This window comes from Microcebus murinus, chromosome 8, assembly GCF_040939455.1.
Source record: "Microcebus murinus isolate Inina chromosome 8, M.murinus_Inina_mat1.0, whole genome shotgun sequence".
In the NCBI taxonomy this organism is placed as follows: Eukaryota; Metazoa; Chordata; class Mammalia; order Primates; family Cheirogaleidae; genus Microcebus; species Microcebus murinus.
This window is the reverse complement of record NC_134111.1, coordinates 23,032,841-23,058,051: the sequence shown is the minus strand read 5'-3', so window position 1 is coordinate 23,058,051 and position 25,211 is coordinate 23,032,841. Positions and strand designations below refer to the sequence as shown.

At 34.2% G+C, this 25,211-nt stretch overlaps 1 protein-coding gene across 2 annotated transcripts in view; it reads left to right on the top strand.

Annotated features, from left to right (window-relative positions):
- LRP1B (LDL receptor related protein 1B) overlaps positions 1-25,211 on the top strand; it is a 1,745,675-nt gene that overhangs the window by 1,660,823 nt on the left and 59,641 nt on the right. For both annotated transcript variants that reach the window (XM_020288518.2, XM_076005497.1), the window contains exons 82-84: positions 990-1,115; positions 6,110-6,274; positions 19,117-19,278. In XM_020288518.2, the coding sequence (XP_020144107.2) occupies positions 990-1,115; positions 6,110-6,274; positions 19,117-19,278 (453 nt within the window). The remainder of the gene's footprint in view (positions 1-989; positions 1,116-6,109; positions 6,275-19,116; positions 19,279-25,211) is intronic.

The following is a 25,211-nucleotide window of genomic DNA, read 5'->3' as shown; positions in this document are numbered from 1 at the left end:
GGGTAGAAATTTAGACAGTAAATATGGCACACACACATGCACACAATCTCCTCCCTGATGGATAGGGAACCATTTTAAATATGATTTTTAGGGGGGAAAAAAGGCATATCTTTTGTTTGTTTATGCTTTGAACTGACAGCTACATATGGATTTTAAGCCTTTGTAAATACCAGAGGGAAGTTGTTTCCTACTGTTTGAACAGTTCTGTAAAGATCTAAAATGAGAGTTAGATCCCTGAAGACTTCAGTTGACTTTACTTTTATTTTTTTAAATTTTTTCCCCAATACAATACTTTTATTTTCAATTATTGTATCTTATTATCTACATTAAATATACATTTGTCAATACCTGGATGTTACAAAAGTAACTATTTATTTTAAATTTCAGAATAGTAAGGGGGTACAGACATTTTGGTTACATGAATTGGCTTTTGTACAGTTTAAGTCAAAGTTATAAGTGTGTCCATCACCCAGTTAGTGTGCATTGCACCTGTTAGGTGTGAATTTACCCATCCCCTCTGCCCTCCTCCCACCTGCTTGATTTCTGTTGAATTTTACTACCATATCTTTTTAAAAGCTGTTCCCCCACTCCCAGGATCCAATTAGTTATCACATGTTGCATTTAGGATTAGATTGTTGACTTTACTTTTAAACACAGCCCCAAACTGTACTTTGGGTTCTAAGACAAAGTCTTTTGCCAAAAGCAATTAATCACAAGGAAGAATGACAAAGTATAGAGTAGAATAATTTCTTCTCCTTTTTAAAAACTATAATTAGGACAAACTTCTTGTTAGTGGCAGGCGTTGGATAGTAATTTCTCTTCATCTATAGAGGAGAACATTTAAATGAGATACTCCCAGTAGAAATTTGATGTGATTTCTTTTCAACATTGCTAATTAATCATTTCACTTTACTGGTTTTTATGTTTCTGAAACCTAATATATCCATACTTACGCATTTCTTTGTTTTCTTTTGTTTTGTTTTAATCAGTACCCAATCCATGCTTGGATTTAGCATGTGAATTCCTCTGCTTGCTGAATCCTTCTGGGGCCACCTGTGTGTGCCCAGAAGGAAAATATTTGATTAATGGCACCTGCAATGATGACAGCCTGTTAGGTAGGTATATTTCATTATTCTCTAAATAGTGAATTAATCCTCATGACAAATTTTTACAACTATTGAAACTGAGAAGAATTATCTGTTCCATCATCAAGTGAGCTGCTTGGAAACAATGGTTCTTGAATGCCTGTGTATATTATTTTCGTCTCTGGAGAAGACTTGCTATCAATTCATTCTGCATTTGTTCACAAAGCAACATTGAATACTTACATGCACTTAACAACAGATTGAGAACTTTGAAGACACTCACAGAATCAAAGGATATATTTATACAGTTCTTGTATTAGAGACGACAATCTTTTTGAGAATGCCATTCTGCCATGGCTTTAAAGCCAACCTAAAAATCCATTTAGTCACTGAATAAGTTTATATTGAACACCTCCTGTGTGCCAAACACTAATTTAGAAATTGAGAATTAATTTACAGATCATCTGAGTTTCTTCTGCATAAAATTTAATTTGTAATAAATACCACCACTACTACTAATAAATATCTTGAGTGCTTATGAGCAAGGCATAACACTAATTTAAAAACTCAGGACTAATTTAGAAATAAAGCTGATAAGAATTCTTTATTCATGCAGTTTATATTTTAGAAGCTAGTGACTGAAACATTCTTTCAGATGCTAAGGATTAAAGAACAAAAAAGTCAAAAATAAAATAAAATAAAACAGTATGATAGGAGAGAGAAAGAAGAGATGTCTCTTGAATATTCAGGTAGATTGAGAATAATTGGCCTCATATTTCAGACATTAACCAAATATGAAAAATAGTTATTACAAATGAGAAAATCCACACTTATTAGTAGTAAATTTTATGTCACAGACAAAAATTCAGTGCTCCAAAGTCACTCATGGAACACAGCAAACTTTTTTAAATGAGGTACAAACTTAGATCTCTTCATGGTATGGTTTCCTACCTGTTGTATTTCCCTCTACTAAAATGAACTCCTCACATGAACACCATGTCATTGCCCTGGGTCACCATCTCCACCCCTTATAGTTTTCTCTTTGTTCTCTGCTGAAGATTACATGCAATTTGAAGACTTTTGCGTTTTCTAAGGCACTCGCTGTCTAAAATTATCATAGCTTTTTTCATTTAATATATATTCTTTAAGCAATGAGTATGCAAACTGAAGAGGCTGAAAAGATGAAATGATGAATGACATAAACACCAATACATAGATATTTATGTGAATAGTGATGCAAGTCACAGAAGAGACTGAGTTAAAATTATTGTAAAGATTCAAATGATTATACAGCTAAAGAATCACTTAGAATTTTCTATAGGATATGACCTTTGAATAAGGTCTGCGTAGACGGATTGCATTTGGTTTAAATGAGAATGAAGGAGGAGGACATTGAGACAGAAGAAACTGCCTGAAAATACATGAAAACATGGCATGTCAAGAAAACAATGAGTCACCATTTCAGTTAGTGTGTAGGATGTGCAAAGCACTGTTGTGAGTAGCAAGGCTGGAAAGTTTTTAACAGAGAGCTAAGTGTGAATCCTGTTTGGAATTTTGGATGGACTCTTTAGTGGCAATTATTGAAAAGTTGTCAATGGCACTAAGGTCTTCCTTCCCCTTTACCAATTATCCTCCCAATCAGAGTAGTGGTGAACTCAATTGTCATGGAATAATAAGAGAATTAAGTACATTTTCAAACATCATCAAGTACCACTTTCTCACTAGCTGTTCTGACTGGGTCTTGGACGTAAACTACGTGAGGGTACATATTCTATTTAACCTCTCAGAAATGACTCTTTAAAATGTCAACAACTCCTTTTTTGTAGAAGTGCCGCATCTTCAGTAGTCCCACACACCCCTAACCAGTGTCCTCATAGGTGCCTTCTGTGTACCATGTCTACTTACACAATCGAGGTGAGAGAGACAGCCAGGAGAGAGATTAGGGTTATGTATGGTACAGTAATAATGCTACCAGTGTGACTCTTACCTTGGCTCAGATGTCATAAGTATTTGTTATAGTCAAGTTTTAGATAGTTTTTGCGAGTTTTACTTTTTAATTAGACATCACTGTCTTTTCTGCATAATCCTCCTCTTTTCCTCTTTGCTTAGTTCAAGTTATTTATCCAGCAAACCAAATTTTACACATACTCTGGAAGAACTTGGCCTTGGGTGGGGCTGAGGTGGAGCTGTGGATTAGGCCAGGGTCTACCAATTAAATACCTTTGTTGGCCTTGGACTCAAGCCTCCATAGATCTCAGTTTCTTCTATGTAAAATGGGATTGACTCTAAATACTACTAATACTACTACCACTGATAATGGCAATAATAATAAATATTTTGAGAGATTATGAGCAGGGCATAATTCTAAGTATGTTTGATATATATTACTTCATTGAATCTTCACAAAACCTCAATGTTACTATACCGTCACTTCTCCCATTTTAAAGATAAGAAAATCGAGGCATTTAGAGGCTCACTTGATTATCTAACATTACCTCGTAAAATGGTGATACCCCAAGGTGAATCTAACTGGTCCATTCTGGTTACCATCACCATCACACAGTGTCAACCACAGTACCCATTTTCAGAGTTGTTGGAAATAAGAACAATAACACATATAGAATGCCTAGAGCAATGCTTTGCAAAAAATAGACATTCAGCACTCTAAGCTAAATCTGTCGCTATGCAGCAAGCAAGAAAATGAAACAAAGTTTTTGCAGCATTAAATCACCAAATTGTATCATTTTATACTTGAAAAAAGGAAGTTTGTTTACTTAAATGCACACTTACCCAAGATTTAAAACTTTTTTGAGGGTGTGTTTTGCTATTTCAACTCTGTTTGAAAAGCATGAATCCAGAAATCTCTTCAAAGCTCATTCTTGTAATTTCAGAAAAAAATTTTAAATTTAATCAGATTGGAAAGTTAAAAATACTCAGATTGACCTCTACACATGTAGGCCTTGGTGATAGACAGTTTGGACTACTTTAGTTAGAACAGAAATAAGTGGATTTCAGAGTTATTGATTGGTGTAGATAAATGCCAATTAATTTTTTCTGACATTAAAATTTGATACAGCCACGTTTTTCAGCTCTTTGTAATTACTTGCCTTTCTCTAGCTGCTATTGTTAAATGATGGGCACACTGAATATTTTTAATCTTCATGGAAGAAATTTGAAATTCAAATATTACTCATTCTTGGGGAAGTATTCACCTGCTCTTCCCTATAGTTGATTATAATTGCTAGAGCTTGCATTCTGGGGGTGATTTAGTTATTGACAAAAGCAGCCTTCTTTTTATTATAGAACTATGACTGTAGGTTTTGAAAGAATGTAACTCCACTTCCATTTCACCAGGCAGTGTTGTACTTTTAAAGTTCTTAGACTCTTCAAAGACTCCAGGTTACTTTTGGGATGAACTGTAAAATCCAAGGATCTTCTCTTAGTCTCTTCTTATCTCTTCAAAGACACTTACATCTTGTAATTCCTTCTTGCACACTCTCTAATCCAGGTCCAGTAGCAGTGACTTTCATTCTGTTCCTTCATTGCTCATCTTTTGGCCTTCATAGATGTTATCCACTTGACCTCTACCCTCATGAACCTTGTGGGCACTCAGTAAACAATGTTAAATAAGATTGTTCCTTGGTTCTTTGCCAAATGAGCATCTCAATTCTCTTTTGAATTTTAGCAATTCACCTTATAGACCCACCTCTCAGCTCTATTTATCTTTCTACTAGTCTAGATATGGTAGATATGGGCTGGAAGCTAAATTCTCATTTGCGTCTATGTATGTATGATATATACTTGTATGCTTACTATTTACAAAGTTTTAAAATTTTACCTTTTTTTCAAATTTTGTATTTAATATTCACCACAAGGCTGAGTTAAGTTGTACATTTTTCATTAAGGCCACGTTAAAATGAAGTAACTGAGGCTCAGATAGGTTAACTTGTATGCTTAGTAAGTGGCAGAACTAGGAACTAAACCTAGGTCTCTTTATGTCACTGTAATTAAAAAATATGACATATATTACCTTTTGAGAGAGTTCTTCATATTACAAATGCAAACTTTAGTAATGCCAACCCAAAGTCTACCTACATGGCAAAGTATTAGAAACTTTGCTACTCAACAAGGCAAGTGCCAGAATTGTGTGGGACTTCTGACAGTTTCTATTTATGACAATGGATATGATACTGGAATCATTGTGTCATTTGAAGTCACTGAGGTATTTTAAGATGCTTTTGTGATCATTGCAGTGATATAGTCAAGTAAAATTACCTGGAAAATGATTCAAACCAATCTTTATTATAAATTTTACTTACCATATTATCAAAAAAATTGGTACCCCCTGGGAATGTCCAACCAGTTTCTATTCTCAGGCAAAATGTCATTAAGTAGATAGTGTAGAATTGTTTAGAACAAATATTACATATGGAAATGCTTCTGACATGGTTCTATAACCATCTTTACCAATTTTAAATGACATTTAGTTTAGGACATTTATGTATGGCTAATAAGGACTAATGTCAAAGAGTATCTCTTCAAATAAACATTTTTCTATATTATAAATAAAATATATACACATGCATAATTACACACTATAGGACACATTAGTGTGTGTGTATATATGTATATATATGCTATAAATTTATCTTACATATTTAACATTTAATATCAACTACTCTTTTAAAAAATAGGCTATGCTTGTCCACATCTTAGAGATAATTTCTTGCTGGAAAATATATTACTTTTAGAAAGTTTCTGTTTGTTGTATTGTTTATTATTTAATAAACAGGAGAAATGGTTAATAATGTTTTAAGTTTAAAGGAACATAAAAGTTAATATTCGTATTCATCATTCAATAATTGCAAAGATAGTAGTTTCTTCTATTTTTGTATTTACCCTATGAGATATTTTATGACAAAAATAAGATCTTAGTATTTAAATATTTTTATTTATTTGAATTATTCTTATTAAATCATCCCCTGAAAAAACATGCTAATTTGTACATTTCTTCCCATAACCAGATGATTCATGTAAACTCACTTGTGAAAATGGAGGAAGATGCATTTTAAATGAGAAGGGTGATCTGAGGTGTCACTGTTGGCCTAGTTATTCAGGAGAAAGATGTGAAGTCAACCACTGTAGCAACTACTGTCAAAATGGAGGAACTTGCACACCCTCAACACTAGGTAAACGTTAGAGTATCATTATATTTTCAAATCGTTTGCATTTTTCCTTATATGTGAAAAATAATGAAAGTCCTTAATGTTACAAATATAATTTCTGATATCTTAATAAAGAATACAGTAACACAAATTAAATTTAACAATTTAGCATAATCAATGGCATTTGTTCTAAATTCAGTGCATCAAAGTTCAAGCCCCCAAATTTAACAAGAGTAATGGTCATTACCAAGTGTTGAGCATGTACCATGTGACAGGCTCAGTGCTAATAGATATTCTGACCCTGGCTCAGAAGGATTAGCAGAGCTGGTTTTCCAAGCCTTATATGTTTGACTCCAAAGCCTATATTTTTTAATTGCACAAATAGTGTTCCTAATATTTGAAAATCAATTGTTATTAAAAATTAGGTTCATTTTAAATGTAAACTATACCAGAACATCTGACAGTGTCCTGATTCCCATCTAGAATTATAATTACTCTGTTAGCATTGCATTGTAATATATAATATGTGTTGAAAATGTCAGGTTACCACATTTTAGAATATACTTGAGATTGTTACTAATTTATGCAATAGCCATGTTTTCATAAAGTGTTGTGTTCTCTATAGCACATAAGTGAACATTGAAACATATTTTCTTACTGACTTTTATTAAATTTAAAATATGTTCCCATGAGAAAAAGGTAACCCAATGCATAATAAAAATATAATTTGCAAATTCCAATATTCAGTGCAAGGGACATTATGCAACTGGTAGAGTGCAATCTATGCACATTTAATTTTACTACCATAAATGGAAATTTAGTTAGTCAAATGGAAAATCAATCTATACTGTCTTCACATCCCCTACATGGTTAATTTCTATCTTACTTACTGGGAGTTCTCACTGTTTCTATTGCTTATGCTCTTCTTTGAAGTATTTAGCATAATGGTAACTTAAAGAGTCGCATGAAGAAGAATCTTCAATGGAGTTCAGAGAAACTGAGCTGTTTCTTATTTGCATTCTAATAGTAAAAGTTTGATAGTTTTATGTCCACAAATATTTTTGACTATGATTAATTGATAATTAAGGTATTCTAACTATTTAATAGCATTCTGAACAATATATTGAGGGGTTGATTGAAATATAAAAGGTGCTAGGAGACTTACCACATATTTTTATTCTGCTTAAGAGAAGCTAGTCCATACAGTAAAGTATATTCTATTGTTGTAGGAGGAATCATAGTACTGAGTTCCTTATTGACTAAGTACATGAGAATCCAAGCTCAAGGAATACATGTGTGATTATATTTTAGTAACACAGATAACATCTCCTGTAGGGAAGAAGTTTTTCTCATGCCAAGGTGTAGTTGTTTGGGGATTTTATTGTTTATTTGGTACCTTAATTTTCTAAATTCATTGTACTATAGCTATATTTATATTTAGAAATATTTAGGACAACTAAACCATTTGAAATTCCAAGCTACAGCTATCTATTGAACATACAATAGATCCACAGGGGCAAATCTTTATGAAACAGTGAATTTGCTGTCCTCTTAATGGATCCTGAATTATATATAAATACAGCACAACTTTTAATGTTTTATTCAGATCCTTTGTCTAGACCTTACTACATTCTTAAAATTTATATTCCAACTTTACCTATGTACCCAAATTATCAGATCTTGTCTTATATAAATAATATGTTCAGGAAAAATTGTATTTCAAATTAGTACTACAAATGAGCTCGCCTATGTATTCAACCTGAAATATGGCAGTATAGTTTATTGTTTTATAGCATCTAATAATTAATAATTAATAATAATATGATATCCAATTAAGTCATTTACAAAGCATTTTTCACTTTTAAAATGTGGTTTTATAAAAACATTGTTTGGTATTATAGACTGTAGAAACTCATTATCTCCACACAAATGTTAATTTGTTAAACAAATCCCAGTGGGCAATTCATGGATTTATTCATTGTTGGTTTACTTACAGTTAAGCCTTTCGGCAAATTCCTATGTGGACACTATATAACTAGGTTTGGGGGCAGCCTTAATTAAAATTTATAAGTTTATGACAGTTGTATAGAACAATAATAATTGAACAAAAGAAATGTCACCAGTTAATTAAAAGTACACATCTGTGAGGCATAATTAAAATTTTCCATGTAGGAATGAGTTTTATCATTCCTTAAGGTTTTTTTGGTAATAATTAACACTAAAAATAAAACATATGAGCTATAATTCATATAGAAAGGTAATACAAAATGAAATATTTTGACATTGATTATTGCAACACAGATCTATTTAGTTCATTTTTATGACCTGTCCATAGGAGGATATATTTAAGATAAACTTTCTTTGAGTAAAATAATGAAATCAGACTAAAGCATACTATTAATCAGTTATTTGATTACTAAAAATAAAGGAACATTTATGAAATTCATGAAAGATTTTATGCATGATGGATAGCATTAAGACATTTACTCAATTAACAGTTATATTTGTAATTAATTTTTACTTTTATGAATATTTATTCTGTAAGGTATGTTCATGATGTTTGACATTTTCCTTACTCGTATAGGTCTTTTATGTAGACCTGTAAAGTTTATATCAAAATGAATTAGGGTTTCCTGCAGAATTGATTTAGTGGAATGGAGCAAGAGGGTTTGTAAATTTGGGACAATATTCTCAAATACTTTCTTGCCAAAGTTTGGATTTGTGCAGAGGGGAAGCATATCTTACTTTGGGAATTTTGCAAATTTGCAAAAGTAGAACTGGTTGTGTTAAGAGGTGAGAGTGTATAGTAGGCAATACATTTGTATTAAATGTTTTAAGTGAATACAACAGGAAGAAAGTGAAAGCTTTCATTGTAGCTGTCTCTGCCACCACATCTGTGGACTTTGGCAGCGATAGTTTTATTCCCAGAAATGAAGCAGGAGGATGAAAGAAGCCACTGTTGAGGAAAGAAGAAAAAAAAAAAATCAGAATCTTCTCTTTGCAATGGGAAAGGCCTTTATAATAGGAGACAAATACATTCACTCAAGAGCTTTCTGTCCCAGCAACTATCCCCAAATCAGGGGGTAGAAGTGCTTAAAGGTAAGTTAAGCCAGAAACTTTTAGATATCTTTGGAATGTTATGAAACTGATTATGAAATATAGGTACTGAGGGCTCTCAAGTCACATATGTATTTAGGAGGTAAAGTACACAATCACCTAATTAACATCTTGATAAAGGGAGAACATACATTTAAACTGCCCATCTTTGCCTTTCTTTCACTTTTTGTTTAAATGAGTGCTGTTTTTTTTTTTTTTTAATTTAAATTAAGCTTGGTGCCCTTAGCTCCCTTAACATAGGTAGTGATTATACTTAGCAAGCACTAAAAGCTGATATTTGGCTCTACTTGCTTTTTGAAAATACTAGAGAATAAATAACTATGTTAAATGTTAAAAGCACAAAATAGAGCATATAATTTAACAAATATGTGACATAGCAATATATAACTTTAACGTATCAAGTACAGAAAGTACAGAGAACATAATGGGAAAATGGTAAAAGATAATTCTCACATGGAGAGCAGCAAGTAGAAAAGAAGCCCTGTCAGATGTGGATGAGACCAGCATTTTCAAATCACTACCAGAAGAAAGCAAATAATTTTGAAATACTGAGCAAGAGTATAAAAATGTGTGAAGATCGTTTGCCTAAATAATGGCACTTTTAAAAACATATCCCAAAGATTATGTGCTAATAAAAAATACAAAAGTTAGAATGTCCAATTATGTTATATATAATATTATAAAATTAGAGATAAAAATCTGAATTCAAATAGTAAATACATAAATAGGGCATATCTAAAATATGAAATATGAATTTTATAAATACATAAAATAGAGCATATCTAAAAACATGAAAAGCCACAATGATATAATATTTAATAATATAGAAAATATTCACATTATATATATTTTTTTGAGACAAAGTCTCACTGTGTTGTCTGAGCTAGAGTGCCATGGCGTCAGCCTAGCTCACAGCAACCTCAAACTCCTGGGCTCAAGTGATCTTCCTCCTCAGCCTCCCCAGTAGCTGGGACTACAGGCATGCACTGCCATGCCCGGCTAATTTTTTTCTATATATTTTTAGTTGGCCAATTAATTTGTTTCTATTTATAGTAGAGAAGGGGTCTCACTCTTGTTGGTCTCGAACTCCTGACCTTGAGCTATCCACCCGCCTTGGACTCCCAGAGTGCGAGGATTATAGGTGTGAGCCACCAAGCCCGGCCATTCACATTGTATTTTAAAAATAAAAAGAACAACATATAAAACTGCTGTATTGTATGAGCCCAATAGAGAAAGAGTGCATACATAAAATGTTACATAAGGAAGTAGATTATTCTTTATACTTCTGTATTATCCCATTGTCCCATAATTAACATGTATTACTGTTGCTTTCAAAAATTAAAATAACTACAATAATAATTATCATCAGGATCATGACAATTAATGGATATTGGCTGCTTACTAAGTGCCAGACACTGTTCTCTGTCCTTGAATCCTCACAACATACCTATGAGAGAATGAAAGTAAGATTTTCCCTAATTCTGCTGCTGGCTTCATGAGTCACAGTTACTGCTTCGTTCTGACCATATGGTGAGAGCAATACTGAAGTATTCAGTCTTATGGCTCTCTAGGCTAATGTTAGAAGGCTTGTGTTAGCTTACTTGTATTCACAGAAAAGACAAAAATGCTTCAGTTTCATTTCCACCATGCTGGCTGGAGATGAACTTTCCAGGTATAAATAGATTGTGACCTATAATTTGAAACATGTCAGAATATATTAAATAGTACCTGCGAGGGAGCTAGATAAAGTCCACAATTCTTTTTCTTTTTCAGGCTTTCCTGAATGGTTCTCTGTAATCTTTGTGATACTTAAGAAAGCCTGACAGATATAGTCAACTTGCTAAAATTATTTATAAATGAACACTCACTTGAAGTCTGGGAAAACATTATATTAAGCAGAAAAGTAGAATGTCAGGTCTCTTTATCAAAAAGACTAGCAATTTTTTCAAGGCATTCAGAACTTTTATTACTCGAATCTAAGTCTGAAGTCAAGGCAGATTTTACGAAGGAGAAAAAGGAGAATAGTCTTGGGGTCATGATGTTGAGAGAGAGGCTTTTGTGTTTTGTTTTCTTTTTTTAGATTTTATGCATGCTAATGCTTAGTTTTATTCACAATTCACAGTTTCAAATTTATTTATTTTTATTTCAGCATATTACAGGGGTACAAATGTTTAGGTTAAATACACTGCCTTTGGCTTGCCTGAGTCAGAGCTTCAAGCATGTCCCTCCCCCAGATGGTGCACACCACACCCGTTAGGTGTGAATATACCCATCACCTCCACCCTCCACCCTCCACCCTCCATCCTCCTCCCTCCTCCCACCTGCCCAAGAAAGAAGGAGAGATAGGCCTTTTGAATTGCAATCTTGTAACTAACTGAATGATGCCATGGTGATTTGTCTGTTAGTTTATTATTTCTATTCTATATTAAGAGACAAGAATGTGGCTATTGTCTAAATAGTAAAGATACTTCGAGTAAAGATTATGTCACATTTGGTAGTATTTTCATAGGACATTAAATATAAACATTTATAAATATAGTCTGCAGTTTAAGAATCAATTAAGTATTGCTATTCCTTGCACTCAATTGTTTATCAGACTAATTGAACTAGAAAATGACTATATACATGTAAGATTAGTTAAGTATAAAACATAAACCAGAGACAAAAATTGAAAAGCACCAGACTGACTCAATGAGTACCAAGTTAAAAAGGGTAAGCAGCATAGTTCACATAGACAAATGAATATGAATTGAAAAATTTGCTTACAAGAGAGCAGACTAATAATGTTCAGTAATATGTACCTACCTCACGAAAACAACAAGCAGAGTTGCTGTTTAACAGGAAGTTCAGAAGGAATTACTTTTGCTAGCATTCCTTTGTGGCAATCAATCACACAGTTTCAAGAATTGTATACTTAGAGAAAAGCAAGTCATAATATACTTGCCCAATATTGATAAGAGAATTTACTTTGCCTACTCTGTCATTCCATATAGATTAAATCTTAATGAGCAGCATTTTTATAATCAGCTTAAAAAGTTAATCAAATAAATCTTGCTGTTATAGACAGATCACCAGAATTACAGCATTATTAAAAAATGCCAACATAATATACCTTTATAATATCCAAGTGAAAATATATTTCTTTTGAGAATATGAGCATCAATATTGATGTATTACTTGACAAATAACTGCTCAACAAATTTTGCTCTGAAATTATTGGCAAATAGGTAGTGATTTCTATATTGGACATAGCAGAATATTTTAGAAATTTTATAAACATAACTATTGTTATTTTAATATAGCAATTGCTATATTTTGAATGCTTAATAAAGTCCTAGCTAGTTGGGAGGTTGAGGTGGGAAGATTGCTTGAGCCCAGGAATTGGAGGTTACAGTGATCTGTGATTGTGCCCCTGCACTCCAGCCCTGGGTGACAGAGGGAGACCTTGTCTCCAAAATGAAATAAAATAATATAGCAAGAACTCTTGTAAATTCCTTAGATATATTACTTAATTTTTATTGCTTTATACATTATGGTATTTTTCAGATGTGAACTATAGTGGTTAAGTAATAGAACTAAATCTGAGAACCTACATTATTCCAAAGTCAATACTTTGGAATTTCCTAATACCACTGAAAATCAGCAGTACCTGCTCATATCAGACAAATAGCTGACTATGACTATATAACTAAAGGTGACATGTAGTTAAATAGTCCATTTATCTAGAAATAAAGTGTAAACAAAATCATATGAATTTAATGCTCATTTAACAGTGACTAATGATAAATCATTATGATTGATACCCATTTAATTACTTATCTGTATAATAGAAAAGGTTCTATTGTTGTTATGTATATAAAAATATATTATTTTGAACTGATATATAAGGATTGGCTATTAGCATGTTATGTCCAAAAGAATAAATATGGAAAATAAAATGACCATCAGAATTCCATATGAAGCTTCCTAGCAAAGGTGTATACTCAGTCATGTTTAAAGAATACCCTAAGCATTGATAACTTATTAATAATAATGGCAATAATATACAAATAATACTACAAATGGTAACCCTACTAGTTACTGAGTATTTGCTATGTGGCAGGCATTGCAACATGCATTTTACCTGCACATGGCAGGTGTAGCTATCACCATTCACAGACTGAGATGCAAAGGGGAAATCTAAAGCTTTCTAAAGCCACACAATGTAAATATTAAATAAGATTTTATTCCCAGGCATGCCTAATACCAAAACAAATTATTTAACCACTACATCAAATTTATTTAGTTCCTTTAAATATTGATTATGAAATCTTTTAGAGTCAGCCATTTGTACTGAGGCTGATTTTGGTATGTAAGGGGCATGTAATATAAGTGAAATTAAAAGAATTCTATGAGATTCCAAGACATTTCCATTTTTCTTATAAACAATGCAATGTTTGTGTCAAAGTATATTCATTGATAATATTTATTATTGATTATAGATTATTAGTGATTTAGTTATATCTTTACCATATCTGACATTAGCTATTATTGGTCATACAGGTCAGTTGTAATAGTTTATTACAATTGCAATAGTTATTACAGTTATTATTATTATTTGTTGTATGAATATTTGTTGTAACACTTCAGAAGATATGTGCCACCAATTTCTGTTAACTATGAATAGAAATAAGAAATAATATAAATAAATGGAATTAAATAACCTCCATTTATTGTATGCATATATATTAGAAACATCCGGGGGGGGGAAGATATCTATCTAACTATATTATATATGTAGAGAGAGAGAGATTCATTATAAGTTTATTATGGGCATTGGCACATGTGCTTATAGAGTCTGAGAAGTCCCTCAGTATGCTGTCTGTAAGATAAGTACTAGGAAAGGCAGTCAGGTAATTCAGGCCAAGTCCAAAGGTCTGAGAACTAGTGACTCAAGTGATGTAACTTCTGGTTGGAAGCCAAAAACCTGAGCAATAAAGTGACAGGGAGGGGAGAGAATTCTGATTTAAGCCTCAGAATCTGGAGGGTCAAGAACCAGGAACTCTAAGGGCAGGAGAAAATGGATGTTCTGGTTCAAGAAAGATAATTAATCTTTCCTCCACCTTTGTGTTCTGTTTGGGCCTTCAATGGGTTGGATGATGCCCACTCACTTATGGAGGACAGATCTTTATTCAGTCTACTGATTACAATGCCAATCTCTTCCAAAAACAGCCTCACAGACACACCCAGAAATAATGTTTTACCAGCTATCTGGGCATCCCTTAGCTCAGTCAAGTTGACACATAAAATTAATTAATCATCCAAGCATACATCTAGCAAGGCATCTTCTTAACTAATGTACAGGGTGCAATTTGAATATGGAATAGACCTAGCACTGGGGCAGTGGCAGTCTAGTGAAACATGTATGGTACCAAGGGCAAAGTTAAAAGATGAATTTTCTCTCTTAGGGGGTGGGAGGAGTTGATGAACTTACTGAAATGCCCCCATGGAAACATACATAATGGAGTAAATATGAAGATCTGAAGTTTAGGAAGGAGAATGAGCCAAGAGTTAGAAAATTGGTATGGAGATATTCAGATAGAGAGATAATTACTGAAGCTATTAAATTGGATTATATCACCAGAAAGAAATTTGGAAGAATACTGTTGAGAGACCAAAAGAGAAAACATAAAGGCAATCCTAAGAAAGCCATTCCAAAAAAGAAAATGAAATCAACAGTGTTAATGTCTTAGAAGCCAATTAGAGATAGATCTTCCAAGTATAGATGTTAGTAAGCATTGTACAATTATGAAGAAAATAAGAGGATGGTGATTGAGAAGAAATCACAGGATTTAGAAGAGGTTAGAGGTAAGCTTTGAAAGAGTACATAAATGTACTGTAAAGGAAGCACCACACATTAACAACTTTTGTCTTAAACCTTTCTTACCACCAGAGAATAGAAATCAATTCATCTGAGCAATATATTAATGTTAAGGGATCTGGCCTCTCTTCTGAAAGAACAAAGATAAATAATATATTAATGTACATTATTTTGTAAATGAAAAAAACTAAAAACTATACCCCCAGTGAAGGGTTAAAATGTAACTTCATGATTTAATATTTTACTTTGTCCTATATTGTTAGAATTGGAAGTAGTGAATGTGATTATCTTTTGAAGAAGCTCAAGGATGTACCAGCATTTGAAACACAAATAAGTGGACTTGGCGAATACTAGGTCTGCTTTTTGTTTTGTTAGTTGTTGTGTGTGTTCTTTCCTTTTAAAAGGTAGGCTTAAGAATTTTTACAAGCTAAAGAGAGAAAAAAGATCCATCCTTCAAAGTTTAAGAAAATGTTAGTGTTTGAGGGTAAAATTGGTGGAGAATTTCAGTTCTACCCCATAATTACCATAAAAATAAATTCAAATTTAATTTCACCTTAAATAAATAATGGAGATAAAACATGTGATTTAATAAAAATTAAAGAATGCTTTGCTTAAATTGTTACATTGCCTTTGTAGAGGCAATCACTGAATAGGTAACACCTAAAACTGATGAATCTCATTCAGTAATAATAACAATAATAATAATCAGAGCTCAAAGGTAACTGTGTGCTTTCTGTGTGTCTGATAAAGTTAGAAATGCTTTGCCATGTATTATCTTACTTATTCTACATGATTTTACACAATGACTTTATGAGGTAGGTACTATCATTATCTCTTTTGTATATAAGGAAATAAACACAGAAATGATATTTGTCCATGGTCCTGCAACCAGCAATTAACACAGGTAGACTATGAATCCAGACAGTCTGAAAACCTACACTCTTAATGTCTCAGCTAAGGATGTTGTAGAAACTAGACTGATTTAGAGCCAGGAAACAGTTCCTCCCCCACCTTCCTCAGCTTAATTGATGCTCTTTCAGATTAGTCTACCCTTGTAGACTGTCAACTCCCCAGCTTCCTGTATGCATCACTGCCATAAATCTATACCATAATGATCATAGCAGGGCTATTTCTTCACCTAAAAAATCTTAATAAATGAATCCAATGCAACTTGTTAGGATGCCCCCAGAGAGATTCTGGCAAATATTAGATGGAGCCCATTATACAATTCTGCAGCAGATGGTTCATTTCCCATCAGCAAACAAAAGATCTGCAATATCACCATACAGTTTCAGTTAGATAATATTCCCCTGAATGTGAAGATTTCTACTTGTCAAAAAGAAATCTTCTCTTCAAAGGAAGAGCTTTAGAAAATAATTCAGCTGGAATCTGAATGATCTAAGGCACATGCTAGCTGGGGACAACCTGGTCACTTTGGTCTAGTTTCAAAACAGCTGTAAATGAGACAAAAGTACTAAAAACACTGTCATTTCTCTGAGTGACTAAGATAGAGTAATTTTCAAGTACTTCAATAGGTAGTATTTGCTTATTTCAAACTCCTATCATTTTGTTTTTTTTAATTCTAATTTATAAAAAGAGACAAGTAAAAGTCTAAAGTAATTTAGAAAAGCAGAAATCTACAGTGCTTACATTCTAACTCTGTGTGGCACTTTTTCTAATTGTTCTAATGCACTTTGATTTCTTCTGTACTTTGTGCACTATTCATTTCATGTTAATTTGTATTGTGTACTTGTTCTACTTCTCTGTAAGTCATTTATGTGCTCTAACTGAAGAAGAAGAATTAGTTCTGTTCTGGGCTTGTGTTTTCTTCAGTAACTGTGTTCCCCAAATTATCAAACTCTTTATCTACTACTATTATTGGTTCTCCTGTTTATGTCTTTATTTTTCACCTATTAATGTGCCACTGAAGTCATTTTGTTTTTAGGTCAACAACTAGAAAAATTCATTGCCATTGTAAGGAAAATATCTAGCTAAAAGGTAATAAGCATTTTCTGGCAACAAGAAATATGAGGTTACTCAGCTTTTAATATATGTAAAATTTACATGGTTTCTCAGGTTATTCATAGGCATTTATCTACCACCAAACTAATAACATTTATAAATGATAAGTTTCAAAACAATGTTACTCACCATAAAAATATATGTTGCTTTGTTCACTTAGAGCAAAAGTTTCTAGCATTTTTGAGTATATGGTGTTCTTTCAAAGTATAATTATTAAATAAATTGTGAAGCCTCAATTTATCCATTCTCTTGGAAATATAGGTGGATTTTATTTGAAAGTATTATATTCATTTAAGAATGCTTCTCAAAAAATATAGAATTGTCTTTCAATGGAGGATCCATGGTAATAGAAAAAATATATATCATTTTCTCACTTCATCTTAGTAAGATTTACATCCATGCATTTCTCTAACCATTTTAATTAAACTTTCTTCTCTACAAAGATGAGAGAGGAGGTGGTATGGATATTTGCTATTGCTAGTCAACTGAGTTACATTATTTGAATCCTAGTTATTGCAATCTATAACTGAATTTCTTTTTTATTCTCTTTCGTGTTGTTTCCTTATATTTTTGTGAACTTTAAAACTCATTATTTTCCCATTTATATTATATCCATTAGTTTTTTTGTTTTTCTTTTCTCTTCTTCTTTCCTTCATAGATAGTTATAAACTTCATTTTCTTCTCAGTCCTTTGACAGCCTGGGCAGTTAGAGAGACTTATTCCTAATTCAACAGTTAACTGTGTTATGTTCAAAGTGCCTTAAAGAATTGCTCCCATTTCTCTCTGTTGTTAGTTCCCACAGAACAAATAAAGAAAAATATTCAAAGATGATCTGTCAGATTTGCCATTATGTGCCGCTTACATCAAACTTCTGAGTCATCTTATTATTTACAAGACAACAAGTAGTAGTCCCTTATGATTAAAATATCAAAATTAGACAAAATAAGACTTAGTAGGTGCTTATGTACTAAACACAGTATATGTACTTAAATCAAATAAAATAGCTAATGTTAATAAATCTAATCATATACATGGCATGCCTACTTTAAATTTATTAAAAAATTTACTTATAATATATATAGGCTAATGCTTTATGTAGATTCAGTAGCTGTTTGATAGGTAATGATTGAAACCAGAGATAAGATTCCCTATATTTTATGTTCTGATGGAAATACAATCTGTATTAGCACATATGAGTAGAGCGAAAAAAATTGGTAAAGCAAAATGAACATGAAAAAAAATACAAAGAATAGGCCGGGCGCTGTGGCTCACGCCTGTAATCCTAGCTCTTGGGAGGCCGAGGCGGGCGGATCGCTCAAGGTCAGGAGTTCAAAACCAGCCTGAGCAAGAGCGAGACCCCGTCTCTACTATAAATAGAAAGAAATCAATTGGCCAACTGATATATATATATAAAAAATTAGCCGGGCATGGTGGCGCATGCCTGTAGTCCCAGCTACTTGGGAGGCTGAGGCAGAAGGATCACTCGAGCCCAGGAGTTAGAGGTTGCTGTGAGCTAGGCTGACGCCACGGCACTCACTCTAGCCTGGACAACAAAGCGAGACTCTGTCTCAAAAAAAAAAAAAAAAAACAAAGACTGATATAAGCACTTTAAGCATACATGTGTGCAAGTATAATTTATTCATAAAATTTGACCTAATTGAACCTTAGATATCTTCTAACCTAGGCTTGCTATCCATGGAAAACCTGAAACCCAAAGAGATCGTGATACTGTCCCAAATCACAGAATAAATCATGGACAGACCTTTACCAGAAACTGGCTTCACAATTCTTATCCAAAGAGGATTCCATAGAAATGGAATTATTTTAGTCGAATAATTTGCATTTTATTACCTGTTTTTTCCAATAGGAAGACCCACCTGCACCTGTGCACTGGGGTTCACCGGGCCGAACTGTGGCAAGACAGTCTGTGAGGACTTTTGTCAAAATGGAGGGACCTGCATTGTGACTGCTGGGAACCAGCCTCACTGCCACTGCCAGGCTGACTACACGGGGGACAGATGTCAGTACTGTAAGTCGGCACAACAGACAGGAGCCAGTTTGGCAGCATGCTTGATGTTTACATTAAATAGTTTTCTCATAACCTATATCTGCACTCCCTCTATTATCTCAATTTCAGCCAACCCCTATTTTTCAGGTTCAGTGTCTCTGTCACCCCAGCTCCAACAATTATTTCCCTTCCTCATCCTACTCTTATTTTAAAGATTTTACCTTCTTTCTCCCACAGCTTAGATTCCATGGTCCGTTGTTACAATTATTCCCATATGTGCATGCTCAACCTCCTTGCTCTCTCTCTCTCTATCATACCTTCCTGGCAAACTAGAATCATACCGTGTTTCCCAGAAAATAAGACAGGGTCTTATATTTATCTTTCCTCAAGAAGACACCCTAGGGCAGGGGTCCTCAAACTTTTTTTTTTTTTTTTTGAGACAGAGTCTCACTTTGTTGCCCAGGCTAGAGTGAGTGCCCTGGCGTCAGCCTAGCTCACAGCAACCTCAAATTCCTGGGCTCAAGCAATCTTCCTGCCTCAGCCTCCCGAGTAGCTGGGACTATAGGCATGTGCCACCATGCCCGGCTAATTTTTTCTATATATATATATATATATATATATATTAGTTGGCCAATTAATTTCTATTTATAGTAGAGACAGGGGTCTTGCTCTCGCTCAGGCTGGTTTCGAACTCCTGACCTCGAGCAATCCGCCCGCCTCGGCCTCCCAGAGTGCTAGGATTACAGGCGTGAGCCACCGCGCCCGGCTGGTCCTCAAACTTTTTAAACAGGGGTCAGTTCACTGTTCCTCAGACCATTGGAGGGCCCTTGGAAAGCGCACATTCTACACATGCACACTGTGGGCCCCAGACGAGTGGGCTGCTAAGCAGGACAGGTAGCCGGGCCAAAATACCCCGTGGGCCGCATGTGGCCCCTGGGCCATAGTTTGAGGATGCCTGCCCTAGGGCTTATTTTCAGGGGATGTGTTTTTTATTTGAAGTATGGTACAATGATCTACATTTATTCAGATATAGTTAAGTCATCTTCTTCTGGAATATCATCATAACTCTCCAAAATTCCGAATTCCATCCTGAATTTCTTGCGACTCTATTCCTTTAGAACCATTTTCCCCAATCTCTCATGTCAAGCAATAGAGCTCTCATGGGGCAGATGAGAAGGTGCAGCTGCTCATCTTCTTCCACTTCACTATGAAACGCAAGGGTTGTGCAGATACGCTGCTGCGTAGCCACGCCCATCACTAGGTCTTATTTTCGGGCTAGGGCTTATATTGCACAAATGCTTAGAAGTCCTACTAGGGCTTATTTATGGGTAGGTCTTATTTTCGGGGAAACACGGTAGTTAAATGTAATTCTCTCTGTCTCCTGAATCGGCATCTCAGAGGTGAATGCAGCTGAAGAAAAACAGACAATCACACCAGCTGGTCTCATTGAAATTTTATCACTTATCTCAAATAGGCACTCACTACTGCTCCTACTGTATTTCACTAATCCATGAGTCTCCTCCTCTCCTGGATGCCTGTGTCACACCTCCTTTCTCCTCAAACCTCTCATAACTGCTCCTCAATGTTACACTCTGCTGGAGAACTTGCTGTCTATTTCATTGATATGAACAGAAACCACCCAAAGCGAGCAACAAACTCCCACTAGCACATCCCCCAAGCTTCTGTATGCTGCACCCATCTCCTTTTCTTGCTTCTTATTGCTAGGAATCCCATGCTCCCTCTAATCCTACACTATCCAGAAGCGCTGATCCCTCTCAGCCACTCACGGACACATCTCCAGCAGTTGTGCCCTTTTTCTCCTACCTCATCAATATTCTCCTCTCTACCAAGTGCTTTCTGGAAAAATCTCCCCTTGTGTCCACATTTCTTCCTAATTATCACCTCATTTTCCTATTCTCTCTCTCTCTCTTTTTAACAGTAGTATTTCTTTAAAGTGTTGTCATTCTCTACAATTCCTCTATTTCTATTTTTCCATGGACCTCACCTCTGTTCAGTTTTATCTTCATTGTTCTTCTGAAACATCTTTTATGAAAGTCAAATTGATTGATTTTGTTTAGTGTCCTCCATGTTGCCATATCTTATGATCAATTCTCAATTCTTATTTTACATCTACCATCAGCAGTTAAGCATTCATTCCTTCATTCTTGAAACACTTGCTTCACTTGTTTTATGTGCTCTTGTTTTATTTGTTTTGTTTGTTCACTTGTTTTGTTTGCTTCACCTCTCTCTTGTTTTCATTTTCACTTTACTGGTTTTCTCCTTGGAGATAAAATTCTATTCTCCAATTTTAAACATTAGAGTTATTGACAACTTTGTCCTCATATCTCTTTTCTATAACATTTACTTTTTAAGTCTACGATTCCTGTACAACTTGCACATTAGAATGACCTCAATAGCTCTTTTATAAACTACAGAGCTTCCCAAACATAATCTACAAAGATTTTGATTTTACTAGCCTGCATTGAGGTATCCTTTTGACCTAAAACATTCCAGGTATTTCACATTTATGACCAAGGTTGAGACCTACTGCATAATTTCACCCAAATGCGTGTTTTTAAAAATATCACCCAAATACTAATGTTTCCAAATTTACTTCTCTAGCTGAACATTTCTCCTGAATTCCATATTTTTATATTTAATTGTCAGCTTGACAGCTTGACTTAGTTTTAAATTAAACTACTATTCTCATGCCAACATTCTTTTACAGGTTGAGTATCCCTTATCTGAAATACTTGAGACCAGAAGTATTCCAGATTTGGGGTTTTGGAATATTTGCATCTGTATAATGAGATATCTTGGGGGTGGGACCCAAGTCTAGACATCAAATATTTATGTTTCATTTACATCTTATATGCAAAGTCTGAAGGTAATTTTGAACATTTTTTTTTTTTTTTTTTTTTGAGACAGAGTCTTGCTTTGTTGTCCAGGCTAGAGTGAGTGCCATGGCGTCAGCCTAGCTCACAGCAACCTCAAACTCCTGGGCTCGAGCGATCCTTCTGCCTCAGCCTCCCGAGTAGCTGGGACTACAGGCATGAGCCACCATGCCTGGCTAATTTATTTATATATATATATATATCAGTTGGCCAATTAATTTCTTTTCTATTTATAGTAGAGACAGGCTCTCGCTCTTGCTCAGGCTGGTTTTGAACTCCTGACCTTGAGCAATCTGCCCGCCTCGGCCTCCCAAGAGCTAGGATTACAGGCGTGAGCCACCGCGCCTGGCCCATATTTTTTTTTTTAATAATTTTGTGCCCCAGCACATGATGTCAGCTATGGATTTTTCCACTTGTGTTATCATCTTGGTGCTCAAAAGTTTTGGATTTGGAGCATTTCAGATTTTGGATTTTCTGTTTAGGAATGCTCAATCTGTACTTTAGTCTTTCCTATCTCTTTCAAAAGAAACTTACTCATTGCTTGGACCAAACAATTTTGAAATAGTTCTTGATTCCTCTTTGTTTCACATCTTGTCTTTCTGTGAGTTTTACCTTTAAAATATACTCAGAGTCTGAATACCTCTTGCCACTTTCATTCTTGCTATCCCCATCCAAGCCACCAGCATCTCTTGTTTAGTTTATTAGTAAATGGTCTCTCTCTCTTTTTGCATTTAGTATCTATTCTCAAATAGCAGTTATAGTTGTACATTTTATCCAAATTAAAAATTTCTTTCCATCTGAATCATTTTTTTGAGCTCTTTCTACTTCCAAAGGATTCTTATAAGTAATTAATGTTTTTTTGTAGTGCCTTATTAATCATTTAATCCTACCAATGAACTCAGTATTATTTTCATTCTCATTTTAGAAGATGATGCTAAGGAGGCATGAATAACCTTCTGAATATCAACCCTTTAGTAATTGTGAAAAGCAAGATTTACACACCAGGGACTCTAGCTTCAGAGTTCACACCCTCAAAAGTTACTTAACATTTTGGTTCTTGGATCACTTAATGTCATCGAGGATTTCACAGAGAGTGACTTAGGTCTCTGGTCATCACAGCATAGAACCAAGCTATAGACATGGAATTTTTTGAGAATTAAGCATAATACTAAATATCTGATGTGATAGTGGAGTCTCTTCTGCTGTAGCAAGAGAACAGATTTGATTTGATGTTTTCTTTCTCAAGTGTTCTTCTTCTCATATTCAGTTAGTTTCTTCTTGACATGGATAGATGCCACTACCCTAAGCCAATGTCCCTTTTCACATTGCTTGTCCAACTTATCTCTTGAATCATGTACACCAAAGACCAGCAGTTTATATGAAAATACAATCTAGTTACATTCTTGTCTCCCTGCTTACACATTGCTCACGTTCTTGTTGCTCTCATCTCCCTGATCTCAACATAGCAGAGAATCCCAGCACAACTTTCATCTACTAACTCATGTTTTGTTTTGTTTTTCTGCTCCACTATTCTCAAAACCCCAAATGATTTCCATGCAAATGAGGGACAACACTAACTACCATCCACATAATGAAGGCTTTCATTACTATCCATCCTAACTTTGAAGCTTCTCCTTTATTCTATGAAAACCACACTGATCCACCCTGCCCCACATATAAATGCTAAGTCCCTGGCATTGGGACTATGTTGAACTTAAACACAATTTCCTTTTTAAAATTGTTCAAATCCTCTAATTAGTTTGAATTAACCTCTCTCTACTCTGAATTTCCAAGTTACTGTCTCTATGCTTTTCTTCTGGTCCTGATCACTTTTTTTTATCAGAATATTACAATGTACAAATGTTTTGGTTACATGTATTGCTTTTGTACAGTTTGAGTCAATGTTACAAGTATATCCCTCACCCAAATAGTGTACATTGTACCCATTGGGTATGAATTTACCCAATCCCTCATCCCCACTCCCATCCATTTGATGCTTCTATATTTGCATATAAGTATTCATAAATTAGTTCCAGTTTAAGAATGAGTGTATGTGATGATTGTCTTTCCATTCTTATATTTCACTTAGAAGAATGGTCTCCAGTCCATCCAGGTTTTTACAAAAGGTGTTAGTTCTCCATTTTTTATGGCTGAGTAGTACTCCATGGTATTCATATACCACATTTTATTAATCCACTTATGTATTGATGAGCACTTGGGTTGATCACTTTTACTTAGTATTTTTATTAATTATTAACATTCCTCCTACTTATCTGGGACCTCCTTGAGATTACACCCAACAGCAGCACTTGTCAAATGAACAAATGAACAAATAACAATTGTACAAATATATAAATGAAAAACACAAAAGTGGTTTGAAGAAACATTAACAAATGGGCAATCAATTTAATGTATAAAAACTACATTTCATCAGTGTTCAACAACCGAATATCTATATGTGGTTAATCTAGAGCTAGTGTTTGCTCCTTCTATCTTTTGGTTCCCAATTGGTGCATCATCAAAGAATACCAGTCTTTGGTTGTTTTTCTTTCCTTTCTTGCTTTTAGTTTTTATTTTTTTCTTAAATTGAATCATCAGCATTCTTAATTCTTTTTGAACTAAGTTAAAAAAATACTATGTGACCATAATTTTTAGAGCAATTTGGATTCTTCCAAAGAGTATATTTAGTTAGCTTATATTTTAATTGGCAACTTAATAGAATCACAGTCTGAGGTAGCCCCGATGCTTTATAAAGGGCTGGCTGCATTATAATTTTATCATCACTATTAGTAGTCAGAGCACTTCCCACCTTTTCCTGCAAAGCACTTATTAAAATTAACCAATTAATCCTTAGACAGAGGTTAAATAACTTGCTCAAGGTCCCGAAGCAGTAATATTATAGTCAGAATTGGACCCCAGGAGTTGTTGATCAAGATGTCAACAAACATTCTTGTAATATGGTGATGCCGTTTTTTGGCAGCCATAATAAGCCTATGGACATTGTCATTAAAATGACAAATTCAACAGCTGACAAAAGCGTAATAAATTTAGGATATATTA